We start from the raw sequence: 11,026 nt of genomic DNA on the forward strand, positions 1-11,026 counted from the left end.
TACCTATTGAATTTTATTTCATATTGATCACGTTATTTTTTTAATTGGATCTTTAATACGGTAAATAAAGTACTTCACCTCCAACACGTCATTTTCTGCTTAAGCGTGGCCTGTCTTTGTCTTTATTTCTCCTAGAAAAATATATTGGATATAGATTTTTACTTTTTTTTTTATCCCATATGGGTCCCAATTTGAACCTAAATAAATACACTGAAAGTCAAACTTAGATGTCCCGTTTCACAAACCACCACGTTTATTCACCTTTCACCTATTAACCAAAAAAAAGAAAGAAAGAAAGAAAGGAAGGAAGAAAGAAGAATCACCTTCTTAAACAAAGAAATCAACAGTCCGGCTTAGGAAAAGCCATTTTTCTCAATTCCAACAACCTTAATTACAACGCTTGGACGTCCACGTGGGTCTTTACGCTGACGTCTTCTCAACTTTAATTTGCGTTCATATATATAGATGAGAAAACAGATGATTTTATGTCTGATACTAAAAAAAGTGAAAGTAAGGCTGTGTTTGCTCATCTGATGAACTCAAACCCCGTCATTAGAGCGTCCTTTTGGTCTTCAGCCACACCAGATGGAAATCTTCTCTTCTGTCCGCTGAATAAAATGTTATAATGACTTATAATGTAATGCATGAGCCTGAATGCGACATAGAGTGGGGACTTAAAATAAATTTTTAGATTTACACTAATATATATATATATATATAACACATAATCAGTGTTTTAAATAATAAACAGAGGACTTTAATAGAAAGCAAAGATTTTAGTCTGATTCGATCTTTTTTTTTCTTTCTTGTGTGTCCAGGCGCTTTGGCACAAAATGCGCGGGCTGTCTGCAGGGAATCTCGCCGAACGACTTGGTGCGTAAAGCCCGCAGCAAGGTGTTCCACCTGAACTGCTTCACCTGCATGGTGTGTAACAAGCAGCTGTCCACGGGAGAGGAGCTCTACGTGATCGACGAAAACAAGTTCGTGTGCAAAGAAGATTACCTGAGCTCCGGGGCCATTAAGGAAGTCAACCTGAACTCAGGTGAGCGACATTGCAAAAAACAAAAACAACAACAACAAAAAAAAAAAAACAAAAAAAAAAAACAGCTGAGCTGCGCTTATTGGCTGCAAAATTTGTGGGAGGGGGTGAGGGGGGAGCCTAAGTGGCGAGAAGAGAGAAATAAAATAAAATAGATCTGAGAAATAAAGAGAATAAATAAAGCTGGGGGTCCGTGGAGAGCGTTTCCTCACAACCTTGTGGGAAGAATAGTTTCAATATTTACCTCCACAGAACAATAGCTTTCTGGTTTTGTGTAGCAGGGTCCGCGGGGGGAGGGGAGGGGGGATGAGGATGTTAACGTGGCGCGTGTTGCTGCTCCTCTTCTTGTCTATTCATCCTTAAAAAAAAAAAAAGAAAAAAAAGAAACACACACCTACACACACACACACACACACACACACACACACACACACACACACACACACACACACACACACACACACACACACACACACACACACACACACACACACACAGAAGGACAGCATCCACCCTGCATGCTCAAGCTGCTCGGGTATTTTCGGTTTATTCACATGGAATATTATCGTGTTAGTTTATCGTTTAGTGTATTTGGTGAGAAACGAAATGGCTTCTTATTTCTATTCTCTTTACATAAACCAAGATGAGCGAAAAATAGAATATTTTGTTAAAAATGAGCAGAATCTGAAATTTTACATTCAGATTTCTTTCTCCCCCCCAACACCTGGGCTAATTAAAATTAAACCGCCCCCTCCCCTTTCTCTGCCTCCCTCCTTGACATTTCGGATCGTGACCTTCCCTCCTTGTTTGTTTGCATCACCCCCCCTCCACCCACCCCCACTTCACCCACCCGGGGCTCCCCTGGGGTCCCCCTGCAGTCTCGTCGTGCACAGATAGGAGTTTATCGCCGGATCTCCAGGACCCGATACAGGACGACATAAAGGAGACGGACAATTCCACGTCCTCAGATAAGGAAACGAACAATATTGAGAACGAGGAGCAGAACTCCGGGGCCAAGCGGCGGGGGCCCCGGACCACCATCAAGGCCAAGCAGCTGGAGACGTTAAAGGCGGCGTTCGTGGCCACGCCGAAGCCCACGCGGCACATCCGGGAGCAGCTCGCGCAGGAGACGGGGCTGAACATGCGAGTCATCCAGGTAAACTCAGAATATTATTATATGGATATATATTTATGATTTACTTTATTTAGAGACTGCATTGAGATGCTGAAACAAATGTAGCAACCTTGTACCACCGGAGATCAAATCGACATCTTTTTCTCCGATTATTTCGTCGGCCTTGTTTTTATTTAGTCCAGAATAATCAGTTAAAAACTGAATCTGCCGAGCAGAAACAAAGATGGAGGCCATTTGAGCAACCACAACCGCGTTTCGGCGACAGTTGAACGTCTTTTCCACGTTTCATTCTTTGCCCACCTGTTCACATCGTTTAGACAGAAGCCCTTTTGGCCTATTCAAAGCAAATATTGTTGAATGTCTGAATTGGTAAGCTCATGTGATAAGCACCAACCACCGTTCTACCACATTTAAATGGTTGCTAATGTAATTTTTACATGTATCCAATGTAAGCTTGGATGGAAGCTTGATTTTGTAATGCAGGGGCGTCTCTAGAAAGTTTACAATGGACCAGATGGGGTGGGGGGGGCACGGGGTTGGCAGCCCCAAACTTCAAAATTATACCAGAATCTACAAATTTTTTCTTTTTATTACATCATAAATTATACTCTAAAAAATTACAGTTGTCGCAAGTCATTAAAACTCATTCAGGAAAAAAAAAAAAAAAAATCTCAGTCATAAAACAAAGATGTGGGGGGTTGGTCTCCCCCTTGGTGGCGCCACCGTCCCTGCTGAACCACAGTAGGCGAGACGGACTCACCGAGACAAAGACAAATTGGTGACAAATGACGGATTATAAATCAGTAAAATTACCTTTTAATTTTCCCGAAGTGTGCGGGACGTTTAATTGAAAGCCTCATTATCTGTAAGAGAAATGTCAAAACATGATGTGGACCATTAGTGGGGTTACAGATCCAAATTTACCGGCTGCACGCCATGTGAAATGTTTCTTTTAGGTCTATACATTATGGACCTATTTGGGTAATAATGATAAAACGATAATAATGGCTGCAGTAACAGCCTGTTTATGTTTTTAACCATACAAACGCCTGGAATGTTACAGTGAAACAGTATTTATGGTGAAGAATATCTTAAAAACTACCCAAAAAGTTACTTTTCCAAACCACGTATTTAAGTAGTTGTAAGTCAGTATATTAAGTGCTAATTGCCAAATGTTCATATTATTTAACCTTTATTGTTGTGTATTTTCTGATTGTTAGATTTGTTACTTACTGTATTATTGTTGTTATATTAGCTTAGATTTCTTTATTTTAAAGAGGACAGTGCATATTAAACAACATGAATACATCATGTAAATATGCCAGATTTTGCCTGAGAGGCTAATTTCCATCTGTAGTTTCATAGCAGGTTGATGGAAGAGATAAAAAAAATACAGTTAACATGCATAACAACATATATGAACCATGATTTATTACAATAAGTATTTGTAATAGAAACAAAAACAACTCACAACCGTAAAGGAAAAAAAAGAGTGCAAAAACATTTAATTAAAAAATTATTCAAAACATCAGTGCAATTTTGATTATCTAGCTTAAATGAGTTCCTAAAACAGTTCAAAGACATCATAGTTTTTAATTCTATTATAATCAACTGTTATTGTAGCTTTTCAGAGTGATATTTTTATGAAACTCATTTCTAAACATTTTGTTTAAAAATTTTTCTACAGTTTAGAATTTCTTTAAATGTCATAAATACATTTGAAATAGTACCGAAAAACAAAACAAAAACAAAGTTCAGTTTTAAAGTTTATCCTTGAAACAAAAGGTTAATTTAATCTTGAAAAATAAAATAATCCTTTTTTTTTTCTTTTTTTTTGGGCTGCTTTGGGAATGATAAAGACCATGTTTACACTGGAGGCGCCAGTTTATTTGGAAATAATACATGTTTCACAGCCATGAAATGAGAGAAAGGTTAGCCTCACTGCCTGCCAATGCTAAGAGGAACCCCAGACACAAACATGTTGTGCAACGGAGCACACACACACGCACACACACACACACACTGCTTCCTGCTTTCTTTTATCCTCCATGACTCACACACACACACACACACACACACACACACACACACACACACACACACACACACACACACACACACACACACGTACGCGCGGAGTGTCTGGGTGCAGACTGTGTCAGGATGATTAGCACCATCTCTGCCAACTGTGATGTGGCTTTTTGTGCACTCACTGTAATTATCGCTGATTTCACAGATTTACATACCGCCCTCCCCTTTTCCCACCTCTCCGCGCCGCTCTTACTCACTTCCAGCCTGTTTCCTCCGCATCTCCACGGCCTCGTCTAGATCATACACTGCAGGCAATTTTCTCTATGTGTATGTGTGTGTGTGTGAGCTCAATCATACAGTCAATCACCAAAGCCAGTCAATAAGTCAGTCAGTCAGTGAGTCCGTCGCACCATCCCTCCCTTCACCCCACACCCCTTTATATATATATATATGTGTGTGTGTGTGTGTGTGTGTGTGAGATTGCTCAGAGCCAAAATGGAGGCTGCGTTTCGTCATCTTCCTCCTCGTTCGGTGTGTGTTAAATACCGCAGCTCTCGACGCGGGGAGCCCTGTGAGCCACGCTGCTTCTCCAGCATGTGGATGTAATCCCTAAGCAAGGCTCTCTCAAGGGAAGCGAGAGCATTTCCATAAAAATGTACCCTACAGTTAGACGATTGTTCTCAATAAGCAGGTGTTGCCTTTGCCGCTGGAGCACGGAGAGCACAGCCTAAGTGGTTTTTGGCTGTTTCTTTAAGTGTGTGGGTGCGCGCGCGCGTGTGTGTGTGTTGTTTTGTTAATCTGTAGCACAGTGGGATTCTGCCTCTGGTGTAGCCTAGCATGGTGCGAACATGCATCATTATGCGGCATGCGATGCAAACGGCGCAAACGCGACCTGTTATGTGCTTGTAATGCAAAGAGCATTCCTCCATATGGCGCGGGAGGCTTTGCAAATAAAAAAAAAAAATCCTCCTTTGTTAGTTTTCAAAGAAAGTTTATTTAAGCATATTCTCTTCCGTTTATTTGAACTTCCGGCGCGGGGGCCGTTGGGGACGCGCACCGTTTCTGTCGCTTTGTGATTCATCTTAAAGTAGTGTAACAAAGAGAAAAACTTCTTTATAAACTGTAAAATGCAACAAAGGGTGTTTCATTTGCTGGCTTTTTTTTGTTTTGTTTGCAATTTCTATGTCTGGTTTGAATTTGTTGTGCTTAGGCGATAAATCAATAAATCGCATGATAAATTATAAGCTCAATAATTTAAATTTGCATGAATTTTTTTCTTTCTTTTTGCTAAAAACTGAATGACAAACATCTTCAGTCTGGTGCTTTGGTCTCAACTTGCCCTTTTTATGAAGGAAAATTTTGTTTACATAGATTTCATATTTCATTTTATATGTTGTTTCTGTTGTTTTGTTTATTTATTTAGTATATTTAAAATGTCTTCCAGTTCCAGTGATAAATGTTCAGAGGAACTTAAAAATTAGTGATCTTTGACAATGTTTTCTGGCATTTACACCGTTACTATTACTCAAAAAATGGTCTCAAAAGAGCAATATTATCGTTTATCGCAATAACTAATGGGAAAATTTATCGTCCAGAAAAATTTCGTGTCAAGCCTGGTTGTGCGCTCCAGCACCGACAAAACATGAGAAAAAGATTCCAGCTTTTAACAGTAAAGTCCTGATACTGTAAATCTTTTATTGTAATTAAACTAAAGTTTCATTTCACAGCCTACTGCTGTCTTTACTTTTAATCTTGAGTGTGGTTAAAAGAAAAAAAAAAAGAGTTTCTTGAACCGTATTAATTGATAGATCAAAGAACTTAAGCATCACAAAAGAAAGCACAAACACTCGTGCAAATGGGGGCAGAGGTGTCTTAAAACAGGATCCAAACAGGTCAGAAGTGAATCCCTCCTAGATTTTTCAAAAACACTCCTTCGCCGTTTTGAATACGAGGCTTTTCAAGGAAGGCAGAAACTTGAGTGAAAGTCAAGGCTGATGGGAATGACGGCTTTCAGTGCAAACTCTGCAAAAGAGAGCTCAAAAAACGAAATGGAGCCATACCACAAAGAAAGAAGGGAAAAAAAGTTGTCCATCTTCTACTTTTTCTGCTAAACATGCGATCAGGTGGATCTTAGAAGTGCGTGAGAGTTTCAGAAACAGAATCCAGATGAAAAGCTAAAAAACTGCAGGAAAAACGGCCACTGATCATCTCTGCCATCGTTTTATTTTTCTTTCTTTTTTTGCTGTTGTTGCCGTTTTAAGGTTTGGTTCCAGAACAGAAGATCCAAAGAGCGGCGAATGAAGCAGCTGAGCGCCCTGGGGGCCCGACGCCACGCCTTCTTCAGGGGCCCCAGGAGGATGAGGCCTCTAGGAGGCAGGCTGGAGGACCCAGACATTTTAGGACCTGGGCCCTACGGTTACTACGGAGGTAGGGCGGGAAAAACTCTCACTCATTTTCACACACTTTTTATCCGGCCTCAAGCAAACACGATCCATATCCAGGTTGAACATCTGTATCAAGAACTTGACATTATCAGTGCGGGTAGAATGACAGGAAGACATGATATAAATGGTTTGTTGTGCTGGTAATGTGGACGCAGTCCAATGAAAGTGTTTTTGGATATCAGACTAGTTTCCATTAGCTACTTGTTTTTGTGTTCAGAAAAACAGCCAAGACCTTAATTTGACTCAGGCACACACCAGTCATTTTGTTGGTATTTTTAGTAAAAAGAGACTTTTGTTAATTTATCTTAGTGCTTATAATTGAATACCAGCTATTCAGTTTGAATCACATACGCAGCTACCAAATCAAAGTCAGAAACCTAGTATTTTGGCTAATTACTAAAACCACAAATTTGATCAAAAAAATATTTTAAAAAGTCCTTTTATTTGGGATAAATGCCTAAAAATATGCACCTGTGACCATCATTACGTATAAAAATACCACTTTTCTTTGATAAAAAGCAGCAATAAACTACATATTGCCAAAGCTTTGCTCTCCAAAGTTACTAACTTTCTGCTCTAAATATGAACATGTCATCAGCAACGAAGTTAACCGATGCAGGATGCGTGGGGATTTAGACAGGTTTTTATCCAAATTACAAAAGCTGTGGCTGAAATATCCAATTTCTTATGTTTGAAAAGACAAAGAAAATAAATGAAATACATAAATAACTAGGAGCAATAAGTGGTCTGTTTGGAAAATCCATGGCAACAGCTCCGTTTAAAATGGATCTGGGTTATTTGATAGGTATGGATAGCTGAAAAACACGTACATTTGTGACGTTTTGCTAAATCGTTGACCCAGACATTATAACTTAAAAAGTACTTTTCACTATTTATGGGTTGCATCAAATAAAAATGTTAATTTTTGTAGATAATCTTGATTCTTTGGATGATTTGGTACAATATGATTCGAATCGTCTCTTTTCTCCTCTTTTACGTCAGAGTTGATTTTTGGAATCGACAAAAGACAAGAATGTGTGAAATGCGAACAAATGCCGTGGAGGCAACTAAATGACACAACGTCCATTAGAACCAAAGGTAAACGGGAAGGTAGCTTTTCATTTCAGAAAAAAAAATAAAAATCCAGAATACAGGTCTCCAGAAAAACAGAGAGAAACAAAGAAAAAAATTCTACGCAGACACTAGTCAGGCCGCTTCTGGAATCGCTTCATGTCGGAGATAAAAGTTGTGGAATAAATATTTACTCAGCATATCAGCAGTGTTCACATGCAGACCCTGTTATCTCAAAGGAATCATGCTCTGTGTGCTGTTCTTGTCAGATTAGACAAATGACAGGCCAGGTCTTAAGAATGTGATGTGAAATTTCCTCCATCTGCGAGTTGTTGCCAAGGTTGAGCCCCATTTACCTGCTAAAGAGCTGGGAAGAGTTATTGATGCTTTTATCACATCACAACTGGACCACTGTGATGGTGCTGATCAGATTTTACCTGGCACTAAGTGAACGCGTCACGCCGGTCTTGGCTTCTCTTCGCTGGCTTCACGTCCCATCCCAAGTTGAATTTAAAATTTTAGCACTTGATTTTAAAGCTTTTAATAGTTTTGCTCCAACCCTATTTAAATGATCTCTGCTACATCCACTCGACAGTGAGAGAACTCGGGTCTACTAGCCGGTTTCTCTTCGGTAGTCCAATGTTGGACTACCGAACAACCGACATTTATTGTATCGTTTATCATTTATCGTGAGGATTTTGATTTATAGTTGTCACAATAAAGTTCAATTAATGATTTAAAAAAAGTGACTATTGTAAATGTTATTTTTAATGTTTTCTCTGCTGTTTGCATCAATAAATATGAGCAAATTTGAACAAATTACATTTCTTTAAGTTGGTAGTGTCGTGTAAAAGTCTGTTTCAAATGGGAATTTTTTTTTTGGACAACAGTATTTTTGTGGAGCTGTGACGTTGTGCCATACAGTAATAAATAGTTTTTCATCATCATTTTTATTGTTATCACAATAGCATTGCGAAATATCGCGATAAAGCTCTCAGTCCATGTTGCTCATCCTTGTTCTATCGATTCAGGAGCTCACAACTCAAAACATAGAGATTTTCAAATCATTGCTTCGAACAGATCTTTTTTTACTTTAATTACTTGTAACTTTTAAATTGATTCTATTGGCTCTCATTGTATTGTTTTAACTACTTTAAAAAAAATCTGCTGTATGAATAAACCTTACATTGTCAACATAAAATGTGTATGTAGATGCTCTCAAGGTGCATCTACCGTTTTTCTGTATTAGATTACTTATGCCTACAGCACAGTAAGTCATGGACTAGTTACCATTATCAAGGTACATCAGAAACTCCTTAACTATCATGAAGACGCCGGCATCCTCATAAACCGATTGACTTACATCAGTAGTGCCCAAAGTGGGCCCTCGAGGGCCGGCATCCTGCATGTTTTAGTTCTCTTCCTGGTGGTAGTAACAACCTTCTAAGCAGGTCAATGTTCCTCTTCGGCCTCTAATGACCCATAATCTGATCCAGGTGTGTTAAATCAGGGAGAGAACTAAAATGTCCAGGATGCTGACCCTCCAGGACCGACTTTGGGCTCCTCTGACTTGCATTTCAGCATTTTGAGGGTGACTGTTAAGGGGTTAAAAGTTTTACTTTCAAAACTGAGATCATTCCTAAAGTTTAAAGTTTGTTTAAGGCGAAGCCAGTGATGAAGCGACTGGTGTTTTCTCCGGCTTTTTGAATCATAGCGTCATGCAGCGCTGCCCTTCCCCCACTAGTTTACTCATGGTTATCAAACTGTAATCTCATGCTGACCCATGCTTCCTAGTAATCATGCAGGCAAACATAGTTGGAGAAAGAAAATGTATTGTGTAAACTCTTATGGCGATGAACCATCTCTGTTTGGTCATTTTCAAATCGCAAAATTTTGAAAATGTGACACTTTCTGTAGAAAGTTTAGGAGTTATCTGGAAATCTATTGATAATTGAACACACTATCGCATAAAAACATGAAAGCCATATGATGTTGGCAAGCTAAACATTAATATATCTTATATACATATATACATTTATCTACAATTATCATCAAACGTGTTAAAGCTATCAAATCCATAGATTGAAAAATGTGGCATCAATAGTCCAGGGTTCTAGAAACCGTCAGGGTGTGACCTCCAAACGTCTGCAGGTAGCAATGTGCAGTTTACTGAGGACTGGCATATACATAAAAATCCAGTTGATTTTGTTAATATTATACTTTACCAAACAATACTTAAAATCACCGTTACAGGTGAACCTTAGATATTTTAGATTTCCGGGTTTGTTCCCATAATAATAAATAAATTTTTGCTAGTTTTTTTTTTTTTTTTTAAGAAGTAGAAATCACTCCATCCAACAAACAACTTGGAGAACTTTTGTAACCTGGAAGAAGACACCACTACTGCTCAGATTGAGTCACCCACCCGCTGGATTAGCATTAGCAAATAAATCTTTCCCAAAAGAAATTCAGCCCTTGACAGACAGACAGGAATATCCGAACACAAAACCGACCAACAACTAGGGCACCGAATTAAACAGGAGAAATAAAGCAGATGCACCTGTCATGTTTATGAGCTATATTGTTTTGATGGACAGTCGGAGCTCTGCTGTGGTCTCCATACATCTGCAACACCTACCTGAGGGGGCCTTGGCATTGAGGACACAATAAAGTGGAGCCGTCAAGGCTGCGAGGAACCGAGCCGGGAGGAGGGGGTGAAACAGAGGACAAAACCTCTATGCCTCTCTCTCTCTCTGTCTGTCCATCTCTCTCTCTTTCTCTCATCTCTCTCTTGCCTCTGAGCGCCGCTTTTCACACCCTTTGTGCGGCGGCACAGGCCGGCCGATTCCCCTTTATCTGAGCCGACGCCTCTCTTCTTCAGGGATACTTGTGTGTGTATGTGCGAGTGTGTGTGTGTATGTGCGCGTGTGTGCGTGCGTGTGGCTTGATGCTGCCGCATGTGTGAGTGTAATTATAGGCCGCGGTTTCCAACACTCCCCTCAACACATCACACACGACGTGCTCTATACCCAAACTAGCGCGCAGGCCTGTTGGGACCTGCGTGAAGCTGACACCCCACCCACGTCAAAAAATCCAGCAAATAGTCTGAATGGTTAGTGCTCCGTTTGTGCAGGTTTGTGCCGTTAAAATTTTCGTTTGTGCAGTTTTGGTTTCTGAGATATTAAACRTTATTTTTTAGGTCATCTAGAGTTCACCATCCCCCCATATCGCTCCAAAACAAACCAAAGTGGGCTAGTTCGTTAGTGCTCCGTTTGTGCAGGTTTGTGCAGTTAAAATTTTCGTTTG

General features: G+C 39.7%; 1 protein-coding gene across 1 annotated transcript in view; it reads left to right on the top strand.

The window, feature by feature from the left end:
- lhx5 (LIM homeobox 5) overlaps nucleotides 1–11,026 on the top strand; it is a 23,195-nt gene that overhangs the window by 3,228 nt on the left and 8,941 nt on the right. The window contains exons 2-4 of the mRNA XM_008423388.2: nucleotides 819–1,042; nucleotides 1,918–2,195; nucleotides 6,467–6,632. Coding sequence (XP_008421610.1) covers nucleotides 819–1,042; nucleotides 1,918–2,195; nucleotides 6,467–6,632 — 668 coding nt within the window. The remainder of the gene's footprint in view (nucleotides 1–818; nucleotides 1,043–1,917; nucleotides 2,196–6,466; nucleotides 6,633–11,026) is intronic.

The sequence above is a fragment of the Poecilia reticulata genome, linkage group LG12 (assembly GCF_000633615.1).
Source record: "Poecilia reticulata strain Guanapo linkage group LG12, Guppy_female_1.0+MT, whole genome shotgun sequence".
Lineage (NCBI taxonomy): Eukaryota > Metazoa > Chordata > Actinopteri > Cyprinodontiformes > Poeciliidae > Poecilia > Poecilia reticulata.